This window comes from Oncorhynchus nerka, linkage group LG28 (genome assembly GCF_034236695.1).
Source record: "Oncorhynchus nerka isolate Pitt River linkage group LG28, Oner_Uvic_2.0, whole genome shotgun sequence".
Classification (NCBI taxonomy): domain Eukaryota; kingdom Metazoa; phylum Chordata; class Actinopteri; order Salmoniformes; family Salmonidae; genus Oncorhynchus; species Oncorhynchus nerka.
This window is the reverse complement of record NC_088423.1, coordinates 51,494,257-51,517,149: the sequence shown is the minus strand read 5'-3', so window position 1 is coordinate 51,517,149 and position 22,893 is coordinate 51,494,257. Positions and strand designations below refer to the sequence as shown.

Here is a 22,893-nt window from a genome sequence, read left to right as displayed (position 1 = left end):
CGTCTGTTTCCCAACAAGTACACCCAACATATTTTTGTTGTGGCACCAGACAAGCGCAACTGATTCTACTTGTCAACTAATCATCAAGCTCTTGACAAGTTGAATCAGGTGATTTTTGTCTGGGGCTACAACAAATGTGTTGTTGGGGCCTTGGGGTTACTCAAGGACCAGAGTGGGGAACGCGAGTTTGGGAAACTGCCTTGTCTTCAAAACCATAGGACTAGTGACTAATAATTAGGTTTTATTTTAAAAGGTGTCCAACCCTTTATTTTCACTAGAAATTGTATTGTTTTAAAAGGAGCATTTGGCTATTTTAAGGATCACAGGTCATTTTAACTATTCATATATTAATTGTACAGTTTTTAGCATCAAGTAATATGTAGTATTTTGAGTAGTGTAATTCATAAATTGTTATAAAACATTAGCTTTACAATATTTACTCCCCATTTAGGCAAACAGCTCAAGACTTGTAGTAGTTACAGTAAATGCACCGAACACAAACAAGACAGGGGATCAGCTTATTTTCTTCCAATAATCATTTTTATTGAGACCCTTTTACATTGAAAAGGGAATTTTGTCAATCGCTGAGCTTTATTCATCATTAAAACAATTCTGCCATTTACATTCAATACTTTGAGCAACCAAGATAATACATTTTCAAACACGTGCAATACACCCTCAATGTTTCCAGGAAATGTTAACTCCTCGTCGCCTGCTATTAGCTGAAAATGGCACACAACATCAGTTCTAAAATCTAGAGTTCAGGTTTCTAACAGGGCTTCAGTGAGTAAAATAATGAATGGTGACGTAACTGACATTTAAATTAAGGCTTCTTTGTAAATTATATTGAATATATTCAATATGTCAGCCCTGCATTGCACACCCATCTACAGTATATACAGAATTAGGTTTGTGGAGGTCCTGTGTTACTAAAGAGTACATGCTTGGAAATCCTTATTTTAAAATCAGGTTGAGGGTTATATAAATGTTTGGCCTTCCTGACCCTTTTCCTTTATAAGTGACATTTACAGGTATAATCAAATAATAACATACAGATTTACACGCATTTTCAAGAAATTCGGCTAGTACAATGTCAAGGGATAAAGAGAGTGAAGCAAATAAAATGTAAATATACATAATGGCACGCAAATCCATACTCATTCGAAGATTTACAGCTAACATGTGAACCCTAAAAGTGCTTCTTAAAACAGGAGACTGAAAATGTGTTTACTCACATCTGTCAAAAGTTCAGAAAGTGATTTAAAATCAGCAAACGCACAATCAGAGTTGATGGGGAGAAACTAACCATTTAAAGAGCTTTATGTTCCTATGCAATGTCCTGTGACAAACTAGGGTATTCAAATGTCCTTTTAAGTCCATTTTAGGCTACATTAAGTAGTAAACAAAAACTCATTTATTTTTATTTTTTAAGATATCCCCTATTATAAAAGCATGAAAATTCAGTCCAAGTTTTGTTTCAACCACCTGTTGACATTTCATTTGTACATAACTTCAGCCAATAAAAACAACCCCCCCCCCCTCACTACTTGTTTTATAAATAACATTTGCTTCCTCATATATCTGAGAGTTAAGCTATTGTTCCTGATCTTCTCTGCTTTAACACAATCTCTCCAGATGATTAGATTACAATGCTAATTTCTTTATCTTCTCTAATTGAAAGTCCACTAATTCTGAATTGGTGACATGCCTGTGTTATTGATATGAGTGAGAGCCTGCTCACTGTGTCTGGTAGCCAGCCATGTTGAAGTTTCCCTGGTTGGGCATCACAGGACCGGTCTGGGGCTGGGACGGTGCCGGGGATCCAAACCCTCCAACCCAGGCTGGGGACTGGGACTGTCTGCAAGAGAGAAGACAACCACAATATGGGTCAAGGAATGACACAGAGGCTGGTAAGTGAAAGCTTTGGGCTATAAAACACTGATTGCATTTGTCACCTTGAAAGGTTCTGTGCTGCTGCAGCCAGAATGGAGTCCCTGTGAACAAGATCTCATAGTTTAGTATAGCTCTGGAGTCAAACCATTTCACCAGGTTCGCCAATGACACTGGATATAGGCCTATGCTTGCAAATGTCAACAAGAAACTGTGATAAAGGAGAATATTGTTGACAGAAAATTAATAATGGTGTTGAAATGTTAAATAGATACTGTTGAGGAAAGCAAACAGTCTTGATAAAAATGTTCTGAATGTAACCAGCAATGCGAGCCTCTTTTGTGCAATCACACCAGGAAGCCTTACAGTATAGTCTGAAAAAAGAACAGAGCTCCCTAATGAACAAGTGCTGCAAACAACTGAACGAGTTTGGATACTATAAGGAAATAATTCTCCTTTCAAAAGCATTTCACAATGTGCATGATCTGAGTAATTAGTTTATACTTACTCTACACCAAATCCTTGCTGATTCCAAGACTGTCCATAAGACACTCCATAAGAGGGCACTTGCCAACCATTTGCCATGTACTGTTGTCCATACTGCTGGGCCTGGGGGCTCCCATACATTTGGCTCCATTGTCCCCACTGACCCTGACCATACTCAATCTGTTTAAAGATACAATTGATCATAATCCAATACCTTTCTGGGTGAGTAAAAAAATAAAAATGTGCACTTGGAAATGTCAATATTTTAATTGAGCAGTGTCGCAATTAAAGATACTTGTGTCCTACCTGTGGTACGCTTTTGGCAATGTCGGGGGATTCTTTGCCCCAGTAGCACTTCACTATGTGGCATTCGATGGATGTTCCATTTACAGAAACAATTGCATGGGCAGCACTTTCATGGGAGGAAAACCTGTCAGAAGAACACAAATGTCGACAAGAAACAGTGGTCAAGAAAAGCAATTCAGCACTGCAATCAGTGTAAAATAAAAAATGTGCAACATGAGAGGAATTTGTTTTTTTATGGTTGACAGTGTTAAGGAATAAGTACCGTTTCAAGAATACCAATCATAGGAAAACACACTGTAATAACTTATGAATAAACAAACTATTTATAAAGAGTGTACATACTATTCATAAATTAATATTTCATTCATGACCATTTAAAACAGGCTTAAAATAATTTATAAGGATATATAATAATAATATCCAAGTTATTATAAAGCATAACCAAAAAAGGATGTAATAAAACCATTTAACTACTTCCACAAATAAATCTGATTGGATTCTACAGTAGACATTATGATTGGGGGCTTCTGGTGTAGTATTAGAAGATTTATTATTGAGTCATATCGGTACTGCCACCTACAGGCAGAATGAGGCAATACATAGTGTTGTACATAAATAAAATAGGGAATCTTTGCTCAGAATAAAACGGTACCTGATGAAAGAGTAACCTTTCTCTGGGAAAACTCTTATTTCCATGATTTGTCCAAAGGGTGAAAATGTCTGTCGCATGAGATGCTCTGCAAGGAAAAAGATTTCAATGAAACAATCATCCACCTTTGTCTGCCAACCCAGTCTTTGTTTCCCCAAACTCTATTTGTTGGGAACATTAACGATTGATTCTAAACAGTCTGAGTAACTTTTCATGTTTAAATGAACTTGCCTGATAGTCCGGACTGGATTCCTCCACAGTACACGGTGCAGTTCTGGGGACTGGATTGGTTCACTACATCTTCAAACCTCAGCTGCTTCGAGCCATCTGGTGTAAATATACAAAGGAGATAAATATGAACACTCAGCCTCATAACTCCCTTTTCAACTCGATTAAATCAACACAGTCTTATCTCACTCATACTTACTGTCTTGCACATTCTTTGGGGCGGGTGGCTTGCGAGTTGCCCAGTTGGTCCTTATCTGGCGTCCCCCTAACCACTGTCCCCCCATGTGCACAATGGCATTCTCTGCATCCTGTTGTTTAAAACAAAAGACAACGTTTCCTCTCCAGATTCTACATTGATCTATACATATTCTATAAACTATGTGCTATTATTATTATTATGTCATTTAAAACATGTTTTGCATACTAAACGATGGAGAAGAATATATATATATATATAATTATCAAATAAACTACAACTTGTATTTAAGTTACAAAACAACCAACAGAGCACACAAAATGTGCATTTACAGTGTACTTATTTATAAAACTTAACAATTATCTTAAGATCAAATCTACTGAAAATAGAAAATAGTAAACAGAAATAGAAATAACCTTCATCTTGTGTTCCTGCACCGGAGCCTTACCAGTTTGTTATAGAAGGACACAAATCCATACCCCTTAGATTTCGCTGTAGTCATGTCCTTCACAACACGAGCATCCCTGGAAGGACACAAGACAATAGCATCAGACCATTGCACCACTGTATAACATGCATAAATTAAAAGGAACCACACACACACACACTGAACTTTGAATCGACTACATTGTCCCCTAAAATCCCAATAAATATCTTAAAGGTGCTACACATAGGATTTGTTTAAATCTTTGCTTTGTAATTTCAGAAAAGGTCCATAATATATCTGCCATAATATATCTGCATTAACAGTGTAATGATAGTGTTTTACAGTATTACTTACTGTACCTGCCAGTGTTGTGATTGGCTGTGATAGTCTATTGATTTCTCCCGCCAGAACAGCATCTGTCGTCAAAATGGGAAAGCTGTTCTGACTATGTGGCATTGTTATCTAGTGGAAATCGCTCTGTCCTTTCCTGGTTGCAAAAATTCTACACTGTTCACTTAACTTCAGTTTATGTGAGAAAACAAGCACTGAATAGTGTAGGGAATCATTTTACAATCTTAAATCGCTGTGAAATATATTTTCAAAAACAATAAATACCGTTTTTACAGCTGTTTGAAGCTGTAACCGTTTCAGTTTTGGTCCACCAGCTTCAAACAGCAGAATAAAAAAATAAAATTTTGTTATTGAAAAGATAAATACACAGCAATTTAGATGGTACAATGATTCCCTACACTATTCAGTGCTAGTTTTCTCACTTAAACTGTAATTTTACAAACAGTGTAGAATTTTTGCAACCAGGAAAGGACAGAGCAATTTCCACTAGATAACAATGCCACATAGTCAGAACAGCTTTCCCAGTTTGACGACAGATGCTGTTCCGGCGGGAGAAATCAACAGAATGATATCACAGCCAATCACAACACTGGCAGGTACAGTAAGTAATACTGTAAAACACTATTCAAGCACCTTTAACTACCTTAAAACCCTCAACTGATTACTGATAAAAAGGCAGCATTTGAAAACAAAAACAAGTACAAACAAATGCAACCTACACTGATAGTTTAACTGCTTCTTTCTCCAGATTCATTTTCAGTTAAGGGTTCCCTGTCAAACAGTGCACCCATTATAATCCACAACACTTCTTATGGACTACCATGCATTCCTAATATCTGCTGATGGTGCTCATCCTACCAATATAAATATATATAAATATCAAAGAGAAAAAAGGAATTAAAATGGCATACATGGCCTGTTAACAGATTTCTTTATTTTTCCTGGTAAATTCTTTACCACCATTATGGAGTTTGGTGAGCTGCAAATTTGAAAACATTTTCAGATTTTTAGGAAAGGAGCATAAAAACTATCAACATTAACAAACCAGAATCAGTTTTACACAAATCTTTAAGTATATGTATTGAATATTGGAATTTGTTATACTAAACTAGGTCATGTTAATACAAAAACACAAAAAGAGAGGAATAGAATAAATAGATAGAGAAAAAGTCTACATCTGAGTTTCCAGTGTGCACAGTTCCTTGCTGTTAGACTTCAAGCTCCTGTCCAATCCTATGAGCATTTCTGTAAAAATAACCAGAACGCTATTACTTAACTGAGACTCACAACTACTGAAAGGCTGAATGCTTTTCAGGGTTACACATACAAAGCTTGACCTGCAATCTTATATTTGACATACCAAACTACTTACCATTTCCTACATTTATCAAAAAAGCACGAGGGGAAAACAGAAAGCTGACATTCAATGTTGTCAGTGAAAATAGACGAGTTGTGAAATTAGTGGGGTTTTAGTCAACGAATTACAATTGAAAATAATTTGTCACTTGTTCTGTCATCCTGCTTTTCACAAATGATTCAAACAGGGATAGAGATGTATGTATCAAGACGGTGTGATGTGCTTTAAAATGTTATTTCAACCAATAATCAAAGAAATTACATCTACATTATACAACACATTCGGAAAGTATTCAGACCCCTTGACTTTTTCCAAATGTTGTTATGTTACAGCCTTATTCTATAATGGACTAAAGAAAAAAAATGTCCTCAATCTATACACAATACCCCATAACGACAAAGCAAAAACAAGATTAGAAACTTTTGCAAATGTATTACAAATAAAACACAGAAATATCTTATTTACATAAGTATTCAGACCCTTTGCTGTTAAGACTCTAAATTGAGCTCAGGTACATCCTGTTTCAATTGATCATCCTTAAGATGTTTCTTCAACTTGGAGTCCACCTGTGGTAAATTCTATTGATTGGACATGACTTGGAAAGGCACACACCTGTCTATAATAAGGTCCAACAGCTGACAGTGCATGTCAGAGCAAAAAAAAATCACCCCAAGGGGTCGAAGGAATTGTCCATATAGCTCCGAGACAGGATTGTGTTGTGGCACAGATCTGGGGAAGGGTACCAAAGAATTTCTGCAACATTGAAAGTCCCCAAGAACCCTGTGGTCTACATCATTCTTAAATGGAAGAAGTTTGAAACCACCAAGACTCTTCCTAGAGCTGGCCGCCACTCCTCGGTAAAAGGCACATGATAGCCCACTTGAGTTTGCCAAAAGGCACCTAAAGGACTCTCAGACCATGAGAAACAAGATTCTCTGATCTTGTAAAACCAAGATTGAACTTTTTGCCCTGAATGCCAAGTGTCATGTCTGGAGGAAACCTGGCACGATCCCTAAAGTGAAGCATGGTGGTGGCAGTATCATGATATGGGGATGTTTTTCAGCAGCAGGGACTGGGAGACTAGTCAGGATCGAGAGTACAGAGAGATCCTTGATGAAAACTTGCTCCAGAACATTCGGGACCGGGACAAAGGTTCACCTTCCAACAGGATAACGATGCTAAGCACACAGCCAAGACAACGCAGGAGTGGCTTAGGGACAAAGTCTCTGAATGTCCTTGAGTGGCCCAGCCAGAGGACTTGAACTCTAGAGACCTGAAAATAGCTGTGCAGCAACTCTCCCCAACCTCCCAGAGCTTGAGAGGATCTGCAGAGAAGAATGGGAGAAACTCCCCAAATACAGTTGTGCCGGCCTCCCGGGTGGCGCAGTGGTTAAGGGCGCTGTACTGCAGCGCCAGCTGTGCCATCAGAGTCCCTGGGTTAGGGAAGGCTTGGTTGGTAGGGATGTCCTTGTCTCATCGCGCACCAGCGACTCCTGTGGCGGGCCAGGCGCAGTGCGCGCTAGCCAAGGTTGCCAGGCGCACGGTGTACCCTCCGACACATTGGTGCGGCTGGCTTCCGGGTTGGATGCGCGCTGTGTTAAGAAGCAGTACGGCTGGTTGGGCTGTGTATCGGAGGACGCATGACTTTCAACCTTCGTCCCTCCCGAGCCCGTACGGGAGTTGTAGCGACGAGACAAGATAGTAGCTACTACAACAATTGGATACCACGAAATTGGGGATAAAAAAGGGGTAAAATGTATTTAAAAATAAAAAATAAAATACAGTTGTGCCAAGCTTGTAGCGTCATACCCAAGAAGACTCGAGGTTGTAATCGCTGCCAAAAGTACTTCAACAGAGTACTAGGTAAAGGAATACTTAAGTAAATATGATATATTTCAGTTATTTTTATTTTTTTTCAAATTTATTAAATAAAATAACTGTTTTTGCTTTGTCATTGTGGGGAATTGTGTGTAGATTGATGAGGGGGGGGACTATTTAATACATTTTAAAATAAGGCTGTAACGTAACAAAACGTAGAAAAAGTCAAGGGGTCTGAATACTTTCCGAATGCACCGTATATAGTTACACATCTATTCTGTTCATGGACCTCTTACAAACACATTTACTATGAGAAGATCTCTAAAGTTACTCGAATGATTCGAAAAAATAACAGAGAAAAACAATTTCCAGGGGATGTCAAGTCTGGATACAACATACTAAATCCGACAAGCTTAAAACACAAAGCAACTTACGAGATTTTCCCAAAAGGTGCAAATGCAGCTTTGATATCCTCCGTGGTGATCTCAGGGCTCAGGTCTCCAACAAATACATGGAAGTGATCTGAAATTATCAAGACAGAATAACTATTATTCTCTAATGTAGCTACTGGGTGGCAGGTAGCCTAGCAGTTAGAGCGGTGGGCCAGTAACTGAAAGGTCGCTGGTTCGAATACCCGAGCCGACAACGTCGAAAATCTGTCAATGTATCCTTGAACAAGGCATTTAAAGCGTTGCTTGTCCTTATATTTATATATTCTTAATTTCATTCCTTTACTTAGATGTGTGTATATATATGTTATGTATTTGTTAGATATTACTGCACTGTCGGAGCTAGAAGCACAAGCATTTCGCTACACCCACTAAACACTTATGTGACCGTACTACTAAATTTCACTGCACTTATCCGGTGTATGTGACAATAAATCATATAGATTTTTTTACTTAGAAAAAATAAACAAAAGATAGCTCAGATGTGCGAGTGCATTTATAATTGTTTTTATTATTATTTACTGCCTTTGTAGTAAAAGATGAAAAGGTTCAAATGTAAACACTTACTAGATGTGTCTTTCTTCTGGCTACTTGGAGTGGTTGCCCAATTTACTTTGACCTCCTGAAGGAAAAAAAAACAGTTCACAGAACAATGAAACGTAAGTGGAGCAAAGACATTCATTCCATGTCCCTTAATAAAGCAACTGTGAAAGGTTTTACAACTAGGGTTGAGTATTATTCCGGTATTTCACAGATGTTCCATCCTGAGAATAAATCACTTTTCTCCCAGGTGACCGTGTTTCCAGCCAAAACCGGAAGTGTCATTCAAAAGCATTATAAGGCATATAAATACGTCTGGATTTGATTAGAGCTTTGATCAGCAAGAACATTCTAACCTGATGCTACCTGAGCCTGATGAGCCACATATTAAATACATTTTATGATCCCTACATTAACGATATTGAATGAGCCCAAGCCCAAAAATGGCCAAATGATTGTGCAGTTTTCCAATATATACAGTTGAAGTCGGAAGTTTACATACAACTTGGCCAAATACATTTACACGCAGTTTTTCACAATTCCTGACATTTAATCCTAGTAAAAATTCCCTGTCTTAGGTCAGTTAGGATCACCACTTTATTTTAAGAATAATAGTAGAGAGTAATTTATTTAAGCTTTTATTTCTTTCATCACATTCCCAGTGGGTCAGAAGTTTACATACACTCAATTAGTATTTGGTAGCATTGCCTTTAAATGGTTTAACTTGGGTCAAAAGTTTTGGGTAGCCTTCCACAAGCTTCCCACAATAAGTTGGGTGAATTTTGGCCCATTCCTCCTGACAGAGCTGGTGTAACAGAGTCCGGTTTGTAGGCCTCCTTGCTCGCACACGCTTTTTCAGTTCTGCCCACAAGTTTTCTATAGGATTTAGGTCAGGGCTTAGTGATGGCCACTTCAATACATGGACTTTGTTGTCCTTAAGCCATTTCATCATTGTCCATTTGGAAGACCCATTTGCAACCAAGCTTTAATTTCCTGACTGATGTCTTGGGATGTTGCTTCAATCTATCCACATAATTTTCCTTCATGATTCTCTATTTTATGAAGCTCACCAGTCCCTCCTGCAGCAAAGCACCCCCACAACATGATGCTGCCACCCCCGTGCTTCATGGTTGGGATGGTGTTCTTTGGCTTTGGTCATTATGGCCAAACAGTTATATTTTTGTTTCATCAGACGAGAGGACATTTCTCCAAAAAGTACGATCTTTGTCCCCATGTGCAGTTGCAAACCGTAGTCTGGATTTTTTATGGCGGTTTTGGAGCAGTGGCTTCTTCCTTGCTGAGCGGCCATTCGGGTTGTCGGAATAAGACTAATTTTACTGTGGATTTAGATACTTTTGTACCCGTTTCCTCCAGCATCTTCACAAGGTCCTTTGTTGTTGTTCTGGGATTGATTTGCATTTTTCGCACCAAAGTACGCACCTCGTTCAAACCATGATAAAGCAGAATAAAACATATGATTCTGGTGCAGCATAGGTATAGGCTTCCGTATTTTTATATTTTTTATATTAGGGACCATTTGCATAGTTATTAGGCTGACGCATATACAGTGCATTCGGAAGTATTCAGACCCCTAGACTTTTTCCACATTTTGTTATGTTACAGCCTTATAATATTTATTCAATTGTTGTTTTACCTCAATCTACACACATTACCCCATTATGACAAAGCAAAAACAGGTTTTTAGAAATGTTTGCAAATGTGTATATACAGTGGGGCAAAAAAGTATTTAGTCAGCCACCAATTGTGCAAGTTCTCCCACTTAAAAAGATGAGGCCTATAATTTCCATCATAGGTACACTTCAACTATGACAGACAAAATGAGAAAAAAAATTCTTCAAAAAATCACATTGTAGGATTTTTAATTAATTAATTGGCAAATTATGGTGGAAAATAGGTATTTGGTCAATAACAAAAGTTTCTCAATACTTTGTTATATACCCTTTGTTGGCAATGACAGAGGTCAAATGTTTTCTGTAAGTCTTCACACACTGTTGCTGGTATTTTGGTCCATTCCTCCATGCAGATCTCCTCTAGAGCAGGGATGTTTTGGGGCTGTTGCTGGGCAACACAGACTTTCAACTCCCTCCAAAGATTTTCTATGGGGTTGAGATCTGGAGACTAGCTAGGCCACTCCAGGACCTTGAAATGCTTCTTACGAAGCCACTCCTTCGTTGCCCGGGAGTGGTGTTTGGGATCTTTGTCATGCTGAAAGACCCAGCCGCGTTTCATCTTCAATGCCCTTGCTGATGGAAGGAGGTTTTCACTCAAAATCTCACGATACATGGCCCCATTCATTCTTTCCTTTACACGGATCAGTCATCCTGGTCCCTTTGCAGAAAAACAACCCCAAAGCATGATGTTTCCACCCCCATGCTTCACAGTAGGTATGGTGTTCTTTGGATGCAACCCAGCATTCTTTGTCCTCCAAACACGACGAGTTGAATTTTTACCAAAAAGTTATATTTTGGTTTCATCTGACCATATGACATTCTCCCAATCTTCTTCTGGATCATCCAAATGCTCTCTATCAAACTTCAGACGCGCCTGGACATGTACTGGCTTAAGCAGGGGGACACGTCTGGAACTGCAGGATTTGAGTCCCTGGCGGCGTAGTGTGTTACTGATGGTAGGCTTTGTTACTTTGGTCCCAGCTCTCTGCAGGCCATTCACTAGGTCCCCCCGTGTGGTTCTGGGATTTTTGCTCACCGTTCTTGTGATCATTTTGACCCCACGGGGTGAGATCTTGCGTGGAGCCCCAGATCGAGGGAGATTATCAGTGGTCTTGTATGTCTTCCATTTCCTAATATTTGCTCCCACAGTTGATTTCTTCAAACCAAGCTGCTTACCTATTGAAAATTCAGTCTTCCCAGCCTGCTGCAGGTCTACAATGTTGTTTCTGGTGTCCTTTGACAGCTCTTTGGTCTTGGCCATAGTGGAGTTTGGAGTGTGACTGTTTGAGGTTGTTGACAGGTGTCTTTTATACTGATAACAAGTTCAAACAGGTGCCAGTAATACAGATAACGAGTGAAGGACAGAGGAGCCTCTTAAAGAAGAAGTTACAGGTCTGTGAGAGCCAGAAATCTTGCTTGTTTGTAGGTGACCAAATACTTATTTTCCACCATAATTTGCAAATAAATTCATAAAAAATCCTACAATGTGATTTTCTGGATTTTGTTTCTCTCATTTTGTCTGTCATAGTTGAAGTGTACCTATGATGGAAATTACGAGCCTCTCTCATCTTTTTAAGTGGGAGAACTTGCACAATTGGTGGCTGACTAAATACTTTTTTGCCCCACTGTATGTATGTATGTGTGTATATATATATATATATATATATATATATATATGAAAAAACTGGTATCACATTAACATAAGTATTTAGACTTTACTCAGTACTTTGTTAAAGCACCCTTTGGCGGCAATTACGGTCTTGAGTCTTCATGAGTATGATGCTACAAGCTTGGCACACCTATATTTGGAGAGTTTCTCCCATTCTTCTCTGCAGATCCTCTCAAGCTCTGTCAAGTTGGATGGGGAGAGTTGCTGCACAGCTATTTTCAAGTCTCTCCAGAGATGTTCGATCAGGTACAAGTCCTAGCTGGGCCACTCAAGGACATTCAGAGACTTGTCCCAAAGCTACTTCTGCATTGTCTTAACTGTGTGCTTAGTGTCATTGTCCTGTTGGAAGGTGAACCTTCACCACAGTCTGAGGGCCTGAGCACTCTGGAGCAGGTTTTCATCAAGGATCCCTCTGTACTTTTCTCTATTCATCTTTGCTTGGATCCTGACTAGTCTCCCAGTCCCTGCCGCTGAAAAACATGCCCACAGCATGATGCAGCCAACACCATGCTTCACCGTAGGGATGGTGCCAGGTTTCCTCCAAACGTGACACTTGGCATTCAGGCCAAAGAGTTTTTGGTTTCATCAGAACAGAAAATCTTGTTTCTCATGGTCTGAGAGTCCTTTAGGTGGCTTTTGGCAAACTCCAAGCAGGCTGTCATGTACCTTATCCTGAGGAGTGGCTTCCGTCTGGCCACTCTATCATAAAGGCCTGATTGGTGGAGTGCTGCAGAGATGGTTGTCCTTCTGGAAGGTTCTCCCATGTCCACAGAGGAACTCTGGATCTCTGTCAGAGTGACCATCGGGTTCTTGGTCACCCCCTTGACCAAGGCCCTTCTCCCCCGATTCCCAGTCTGCCTGGGCTGCCAGATCTAGGAAGAGTCTTGGTGGTTACATACTTCTTCCATTTAAGAATGATGGAGGCCACTGTGTTCTTGGTAGACCTTCAATGCTGCAGAAATGTTTTGGTACCCCCTTCCCCAGATCTGTGCCTCGACACAAACCTGTCTCGGAGCTCTATGGACAATTCGTTCAACCTCATGGCTTGGTTTATGCTCTGACATGCACTGTCAACTGTGGGACCTTATATAGACAGGCGTTTGCATTTCCAAATCTTGTCCAATAAACTGTATTTACCACAGGTGGACTCCAATCAAGTAGTAGAAACATCTCAAGGATGATCAATGGAAACAGGATGCACCAGAGCTCAACTTCGAGTCTCATAGCAAAGGGTCTGAATACTTATGTAAATAAGGTATTTCAGTTTTTATTTTAAACTCTAGCAAAAATGTCTAAAAATCTGCTTTCGCTTCGTCATCATGGGGTATTGTGTGTAGATTGCTGAGGAAATGGTTTTATTTAATTCATTTTAGAATAAGGCTGGAACGTAACAAATTGTGGAAAATGTCAAGGAGTCTGAATACTTTCCAAATGCACTCTATATACCTTTCATAATATTTCCCCTGTTATTAGCCTACCTCCTTAAACTCTCTACTGTTGCTTCATTCCTTCCTCGCTTTCAAAAGTTAAATGAAATAAGTTTTGTTGTCCTTGTCTTCATCATTCTAATGACATCCTTGAATAATATAGGTCTAGAATTAGATGCAGAAGGCTTTCACTTCTCTTCAAGAATGGTCATGGGTATGAATAAATAACTGCTATAGCCTACCGCCATTGCGCATTCGCTCTTCTTTTAAACTACCCGTGAGTTCTATTGGCTGCTGTATTTAACATTCAGCAAAAAAAGAGCTTGCGTCCCTCTTCAAATAGTCTATTGGTATAAAAAAATGCTCAAAAGAAGTATGTCCAGCAAGCTATTCTAGTCTAGCTTTTCCTGCATGGGACTACAAGAGCTAAGGAGCGTTTTTAAGGAGAGGCCAGCGGAGCACAGGTCTCTTGCGCAATATGCACACACATAGGTTATAAGTTAAAAGCTTATTATGCACAACCCATCATTAACTAGCTAAATATAAGGCTGATACTGCATTGAATGTATTACCTGAAAGAGGTAGGCTAGGACATCTATATATAGGCCTATATAGCAATCTAGAACAGGATGATCTATTTGGATGCAATTTGAATGGAGTTGATAGAGGGAGAGAAAGACTGAGAAGAGTGCTTGCACGTGCACTAATTTATGGCAATGACATTCGAGTGACAGGCTGTTTAAAAACTCTGCAGCTGAAATAAAATGTTTTTTTATCTTCACAATTTAAAAAAACAAGGTGACCCACAAAAGCCAGATAGAGATGGGTAAATTAGACATACACTCTGTCTTTATATTACTGTAGCATAGGCTATGCTGCAGAAAATGTAGGCCTACCTGTCACAAGAACAAAAGTTACCATGATGAGCTGATACGTCTACATGCAATCTCGATTTAGACATGGCACGTAATTTAACAGTTCCATTTCACACCATCCTTTATAAATAATCTACCGGTTTCTTGCAGTTATTTATCCCGGGGAAAAGGGAGTGGTGTTGTGCGGTAAATCCCGGTAAATCTCAGTAATTGGGATCCTGCTATTCCATCCTAGTTTTAACCAGCGCTTCTTAGCAAGAAAACTGCCTCCACACAGAGTACTACATTTGAATGGAAAAATTACCTTTCCCAATATCTTCCTCCCGTTCATGGCTGCTAGGGCAGCAGCAGCATCTCTATGTTCAAAGAACTCCACAAAGCAATATGGGTCATTGCTTGATTGCTGCAAAACAGAAAATCCGACAGAAGAGTTCATCCTCCTGCTATCGGGTTGCTGAGGGAAAAAAGTTGGGAGAGTATATTATTGCCAAACACATAACATTATTTGGAATACAACTGCAAGAACTGAGTAACCATGTTACTCTACTCGGGGGATTGCCATGTATCATCAACATTGTCTTGCAATATGTAACATTGTTTTAAAAGGCTGGGATTCAATAACCCTAGCTTTCCTCTTTGGGACAGATATGCCAAAGGCTAACCTAAAGGCTGTTCTGTACATTTAAAAAAAAAAGCAATTTGATCTGATTGCATTCATTGCACATATCTAGATATAACCCACTATAATAGTAGAGCCCTTGAAAAAGGCCTAATCATACATTTACTAAAGGGGAGAGAAAAGTATCAGAAACAGAAAACACCCCATTTAGACTAGTAAATATCCCCTGATATATCTGACTAAACAAGACATTCAGGACAACAAAAAAAAGAAAGAGATCAAACCAAAGACTGTCATCTAGTTCATATGGCTGGTAGCCTATACCGTCTCACCCAGCTATGCTGGGGAAGTTGAGAAACTCAGGGACAGGTCCACTAGAGGCCATTACATCAGCATCCCATGGTAGACCATATTAAAATAGCATTCAAAAAAACAAATGGATAGAGTATGATCATAGATACAATTTGATCTGAAGCCATTCATGTGATTATTGTGATTTTGCTATTGTAAATGTTTTGTAGGCTTATGTAGCCAAATTGTATCTATGATCATACGTTATCCATTTATGTTTTTTGTATGCCATTTTAATATGAGAATTAACCAATGATATCAGGCCACTCCCGGCCATGATTACAGACACCTGTGTGTGTCTTTTGACACTATATAAATGAGTCATCCCGCAGTGTTTGTCATTATACCCTGATGAAGACAGCTTGTCTGTCGAAACGTTGGACATAAATATTTTTGCATCTGAGCTCCTAGAGTGTGTGGCTCTCCTTTATTATTTTTTTAAGTGTTCCACTCCGCTAGCCAGCACCTCGCCTAAAAAGGTGTGCGTTTCTTTGCCTCTAGATTATGGTGTGTTTATCAACATGATGGAAATCAGTTTTAAGTGAAAAATAAGAACAAAGGCAACATTAAAATGTTATGGAAAATGGGACACAATTATGTGAAACTGGTATGTGCCATAACCACGTTTCCATCCACTGTATTTATGAGAGTAAAGTCATACCATTGAAATTGACATAAACGCTGAGGGTCTTATTCTGGTGACATCATGATTGATGGTTGACTGCCATTTGACAAATAAAAATTATTCTCACTCTTACATGCTGACCACACCGTGCGCATGGGTTGCAAAATAAATGTACACATACATTTTATTCAATCATTGTACCCTCACTGCTCGCTTACGCAAACAAGCGTCTGCATAGCCAGGCGCTAAAATAGAACTTGATTCTATTTGTGACGCTTGATGCGCTGCAAGTCCCGCCTCTCCCATATCCTCATTGGTTTTTAGGAGCATATACCCACGTGGGTGATTGAAAGATGAACTGAGGTCCACACCCCAGTCCAGTTGGCAGTGGTAATGCACCTTAAAGTTGGTTGCCAGGCTTCTTCTTTGGAAGAAGGAGGAGAGATTACTAGAAACAAACTTTGACCCTTTAATCTGTGGATTAATTGTCAGAGTAGAGGACCTTGTGCATTTCAGGGAAAATAAACAACCCTATGTTTATATCCCAGGACAAATTAGCTAGCAACAGCAAGCTAGCTAGCTAAATGTTGGTTCAGAGTTTGGTTTGATATTTTAACCTGCGTGTCCTGAACGCTTCTGGACAAAATCAACATGCGGACGCACACACGCAAGCGGTCTAGTCAACATTTTATCCATAATAATCTCATGTAGACTAGCCTACCCGCAATGTATCTGCGAGCAGTTGGCTAGAGTGCATGTGCCAAGACCAGAGCAGGCACATTTGCTATTTAACATAATTTTTCCCCCCACAAAACTATTGGTAGTTGAAAATGCAATGGAAACACATTGAAATTTAGATTTTATTCAGTACATGAAAACTTAAGCGAAAAAGGATATTGTGTGCACTAAGTCATCACGCACTGATTTTTCTCCACAACAACTATATTTGGTGGAAACACACCACTGGTGGGAAATGCATATATTTTCTTGATGCAGATTTTTGCATATTTGCATGAAAATCTGTCACCAATTGGATGGAAACCTAGCTAATGACAGTTGTTACAGTCAAAGGTTAACCATAGTAGGTACCCTGTATACTGACTTGAATTCCTAGACCTAGTACATAATCCATTAAATAATTGTCTCCATAAATCAAAGTTAATAGAGCAGAATACATCTTACCTCAGTTATCATTTTACAACTTTTGCAAGGTCCAATTTGGGTGAACAGCTGAAGAATCAAAATTTCTGTTACATCTCTGGACAGGTTACCAACATACCTAGGAAAAAGATGGGGTAAATTAGTGATCTTAGAAGGTTGGAAGCTGATGATTTAAGGATAGGCTACACTATGGAAGTTTAGTTGCTTAAAATGTTTCTTTGAATGTTATTTATGGAATAATATCTCATGAATCTTTAGTTTTAGGCACACAAATCTGCCTTTGTTAATAGTTGTGGGAAGGTGTGGCCCTGTCTGTACAATGAGGACATATCTGGAAAATAATTCTGTCCATTTAGGGGACTTTCGGCTCTAGGCCTAGGAGACCCCTTTTAGCAATAGAGCACCCCCAAAGGCAAAAGGTCTGAATATGCATTTTAAAGTTTAGCCTATAGGTCTGTATAGCCTCTAGATCTGACAAAATGTAGACTGAAAGAGTTATTTCAAATTTTATCAGTCACATGCTATGTAAACAACAGGTGTTGACTAAAAGTGAAATGCTTATGGACCCTTCCCAACAATGTAGAGAGACAAAAATGAGAAATAATAGAAAAATAATAACACGAGGAATAAATACACAATGAGTAACGATAACTTGGCTATATACACAGGGTACCATTACCAAGTCGACGTGCAGAGGTACGAAGTAGTTGAGGTAGATTTGTACATATAGGTAGTGATAAAGTGACTAGGCAACTGAATACATAATAAACAGTAACAGCAGTGTATGTGATGGGTTAATGCAGGTAGTTAAATAGTTAACAAATAGCTACCCGGATGAATTACTTAGCAGTCTTATGGCTTGGGGGTAGAAGCAGTTTAGGGTCCTGTAAGGTCCCGACTTGGTGCATCGGTACCGCTTGCCGTGCAGTAGCAGAGAGAACAGTCTATGACTTCGGTGGCTGGACTCTGAACATTTTTAGGGTCTTCCTCTGACACCGCCTGGTATAGAGGTCCTGGATGGCAGGGAGCTTGGCCTCAGTGATGTACTGGGCTGTACGCACTACCGTTTGTAGCGCTTTGCGGTCAGATGGAAAGCAGTTGTCATACCAAGCGGTGATGCAGCCAGTCAAGATGCTCTCAATGGTGCAGCTGTAGAACTTTGAGGATCTGAGGGCCCATGCCAAATCTTTTCAGCCTCCTGAGGAGGAGGACACGGCGTTGTCGTGCCCTCTTCACAACTGTGTTGGTGTGTGTGGACCATGATTATTCCATGTGGACACCAAAGAACTCTAACTGCTCCACTACAGCCCTGTCGATGTGGATGGGGGAGTGCTCTGCCCTCTGTAGTGCTCGATCAGTTCCTTTGTCTTGCTGATGTTGAGGGAGAGGTTTTTGGAACCACACTGACAGGTTTCTGACCTCATCCCTGTAATATCTCATTGTTGTAGGTGATCAGGCCTACCACCGTTGTGTCGTCTGGTGTTGGAGTAGTGGCGGTCACACAGTCGTGGGTGAACAAGGAGTACAGGAGGGGACTAAGCACGGACCCCGGAGGGGCCCCCGTGTTCAGGGCCAGCGTGGCGGAGGTGTTGTTGCTTACCCTCACCACCTGGTGGCGGCCCGTCAAGAAGTCCAGGAACCAGTTGCAGAGGGAGGTGTTCAATCCCAGGGTCCTTAGCCTAGTCATGAGCTTGGAGGGCACTATGGTATTAAATGCTGAGCTGTAGTCAATGAACAGCATTCTCACATAGGTGATCATGTTGTCCAGGTGAATCTATTGAGGCGGTATGCGAATTGGAGTGGGTCCAGGGTGTCTGGGATGATGGTGTTGATGTGAGCCATGACCAGCCTTTCCAAGCATTTCATGGCTACAAGTGCTACAGGGCGATAGTCATTTAGACAGGTTACCTTGGCGTTCTTGGGCACAGGGACTATGGCGGTCTGCTTGAAACATGTAGGTATTACAGACTGGGTCAGGGAGAGGTAAAAAATGTCAGCGATGAAGATTGCCAGCTGGTCAGCGCATGTTCTGAGTAGGTGCCCTGGTAATCAGCTGGTCCTGAAGCCTTGTGAATGAATGTTAATATTAGTGTTATGTAACACTGTAAATGATAGGAATTAGTGGTTTTGGGAGGATTTTTCCTTTAACATCCACTTCATCAGACCACTTCCGTATTGAGCACGTCATTGGTACTTCCTGTTTTAGTTTTTGCTTGTAAGTAGGAATCAGGAGGATGAAGTTATGGTCAGTTTTGCCAAATGCAGGGCGAGGGACTGAGGGTGAGCTTTGTATGTAGAATAAAGATGATCTAGAGTTTTTCCACCTGCACAGGTGACATGCTGGTAGAAATTAGGTCAAATGGATTTCAGTTTTCTTGCCTTAAAGCCACCAACCACTAGGAGCGCCGCCTCTGGGTGAACATTTTCTTGTTTTCTTATGGTTATGGCCATACAGAGTCCCTCAGTGGAGGTGCCATAATACCCTTTAAATCTAGTGGTCAAACAGGTTAATGGTTCCAATCATTTTCCCACTATACATTTTTCCCATAGGGGATTTTAGAAACACTTAAAATAAGGGCTGCGTTTCAAGTAGGATTACCCTGAAGTGACATGTTGATAACCATGTAAATCTCTTTCGGACAAGGTGAGTTATCAATATATTCGGCTCTATTTACTCTGATTCGAAAATTCTAATAAGCATCAAGTAGACATGCAAAATCTGCACGTCATCTCTAGCTGACACCTTTGCTAACAGGTATTGTGTCAATTGAAAACTTGCATAAGACAGTTCACAGATTTTTTTATTTAAATTAATGTAGCCAATTTATTAATTACTACATTTAGCTAACAATTAGATAGTTCATCCAGAGATTCTTACCATTGCCTCAATTTGACAGTCTCGTTCATATCATCATGGTATTTGTAGTTCTTTATGATAGTCACATTAGCGGTTCCTTTTTTTTTTAAGGGGTGGGGGTACTACAAGTGAATATATTGACTATATTATAGTCACCTTGTCCTAGATAGAGTTACATGGTTATCAAAACGTCACGCCAGGGTAAGCCTACATGAAACACAGCCCTTATTTTAAATGTTTCTAAAATCCCCTATGGGAAAAATTAATGGTGGAAAAATTATTGGAACCATTTCCCATATTATCACTCATACTCTGGTACTCTATACAGCTCATTGAGTGCAGTCTTAGTGCCAACATTGGTTTGTGGTGGTAACATTTTGATGAAAACTCTTGGTAAATAGTATAGACCATACTATTTACCAAGAGAGTTTTCATCAAATTTTTTCTTAGCTGTCTATCATGAGGTATTCTAACTCATGCAAGCAGAACCTTGAGACTTACATAATTAGAGATTGCGCACCAGCTGTTAACAATTAAGACCTAAATTGGTTAAACAAGGAGGACCAAGGTACTCTGTTTGCAATGAATTAAAGCCTAATTATTTATTATAGCTAGCTAGACTAACCAAAGTAACAGTTAGAACTGTAGCTAGCTAACATATCTACTTGAGTTTATTTTTTTTTTTTTTTTTACTAGGCAAGTCAGTTAAGTACAATTAACTAGGTGTTGGTACTAGGTACCCTTTCTTATTTGTAATTGAAGAAAGAAGAGCTACACCAGGTGGAGAGACTGTACGACACAGAATGATTTTCATTATGCGTGCTGTATGTTATGTCATGAGACTTCACAATTTAATGTACAGCGTCAGAGGATTCCGTTTTTTCAACTTTTCTCCAATACAATCGGGCAATTACCATGTCAATCAACGCATGAATAGAAACATAGTTCGCACCCCAGATTTTGACGCCAACACAGTCCCATTTGTTTTCATTGCTGTCTCGTTTGAGCAAGTTTGTACGGAATGGGGTTAGTCAACAGTAAATACACCTGCGTTGCTAAAAACAATTCGTTGGTGCGAGAGATTTACATACATTAGCTTTGCTTTCAAATGTATTAGGTTGGACAAAACCAGTCTTTGGGAAGCCAGAATTTAAATACAATTCCATTAATATACTGCGCTGGCGGGCAGGAAGGTTGATCATTATAACGGGGGAATTTGATAAATATTTAAAGAATCGTATTATTAAAACAGATTGAAACTTGAGTCTGTTGGAGACTCACTTCCTCTGTTTACCTCATGTCAAAATAAAATTCCACCACAAATGATTCACTTATTGTCCACATATGACGTACGTAAAGGACTTTTATTTTGAAATGTTTAAAAGCACCTCGCTGACAGCTAACGTTATCCAAAGCCAGCCAAGCTGAGGAACGTTCAACTCCGTTCTCGATATAAGAACGAAGTTGAGCGTGCCGAACTCAGCTTAGACCAGCCATGATTGGGACATTTCAACATGAAGATAGCTAGTTAAGAAGATACAAATAGCTTGCTAGCTAAGTAATTCTAACTAGCTGATGTGTCATGCAATATATTATTATATAAGTTCACGTATATAGTTTGGTCAGCCTACTTGATAGTTCTGTAACCTTTGTTTCACTTGGAGAGAAACAGTATGCTGATGAGTGAGAGGTTGAAATGAGGAAGCTGTTGAGGTCGATAGCTAACTAACATTAGCAAGCTAACTTGGCAACGTCGTGACTGTTGTGTTGACTACTTACAGGGTTTTGGGGTGGCATTCGTCTTCCATGTTCAGAAATCGATTGGCATAAATGTCGACTAACGAACTGGGTGTGGTGAATTAAATAAGAAAAGGGCGTAAATCAATTTATTTCTACGTTATCTAAGCTAGCTAGCTAAGAGAAAGAAAATGGCGCAAACCGGAGAGCCAGGAAGCTGACTGATGCACATGCGCATGTCGCCTACAGAGGGACTGGGAGTGAAAAATAAAGTTGAGTCAGCACTAGAATAAAACAAGGCAACAGTAAACACTCACAAATGATGCAGCGCCCGAATGAGGCAGCGGGAACATAGTTAAAAATAGTAGCATACACTGCAAATTGACAGCAAGAATCCCAAACAGATATAGTACGTTAGGCTATTTGACAAAAACAGAACCGTTTCATACCTTACAGTGGGATACGATCACATAAACATCTATGTATGGGAATACCTGGGAATAGATTTTCTAAATTAAAACTACTTTGAGCTCATTCTCTGCTGATTTTTACAGTATTTGATGTCCTATATATATACACACAGTGACAAACGTTTGGACTACTCATTCAACTCATTATTTGAACTATTTTCAAAATTGTAGAATAATAGTGAAGACATCAAAACTATGAAATAACACGTGGAATCTTAAACAAATAAACATATTTTATATTTGAGATTATTTTTTGCATTGATGACATCTTTGGCATTTTCTCAATCAGCTTTTTACCAATGTTTTTTTAAATTAAATGTAACTAGGCAAGTCAGTTAAGAACAAATTCTTATTTACAATGACAGCCCACACTCTGGCCAAACCCAGATGACGCTGGGCCAATTGTGAACCACCCTATGGGACTCCCAATCACAGCCAGTTGTGATACAACCTGGATTTGAGCAAGGGTGTCTGTAGCAACACATCTAGCACTGAGATGCAGTGCCTTAGACCACTGCACCATTCGATGAGGTAGTCACCTGGAATGCAGTTCAATTAACAGGTGTGCCTTGTTAAAAGTTAATTTGTGGAATTTCTTTCTTAATGCTTTTGAGCCAATCAGTTGTGTTGTGACAAGGTAGGGGTGGTATACAGAAGATAGCCCTTTTTGGTTAAAGACCAACTCCAAGCAAGAACAGCTCAAATAAGCAAAGA

The 22,893-nt window shown here is 39.6% G+C and overlaps 1 protein-coding gene across 1 annotated transcript; it reads right to left on the bottom strand.

Moving 5' to 3' along the window:
• Positions 1–518: 518 nt before the first annotated feature.
• LOC115113395 (nucleolysin TIAR-like) lies at positions 519–21,941 on the bottom strand. The gene is made up of 13 exons (XM_029640972.2): positions 21,752–21,941; positions 17,137–17,233; positions 14,664–14,813; positions 8,725–8,779; positions 8,143–8,230; positions 4,204–4,279; positions 3,759–3,867; positions 3,563–3,658; positions 3,335–3,419; positions 2,683–2,806; positions 2,399–2,556; positions 1,956–1,994; positions 519–1,858 (listed from the first exon to the last, which is right to left on the bottom strand). The coding sequence occupies exons 1-13, from the start codon at positions 21,778–21,780 to the stop codon at positions 1,738–1,740; spliced, it is 1,227 nt and encodes a 408-aa protein (XP_029496832.2). The 5' UTR covers positions 21,781–21,941; the 3' UTR covers positions 519–1,737.
• Between the last annotated feature and the right edge of the window lie 952 nt (positions 21,942–22,893).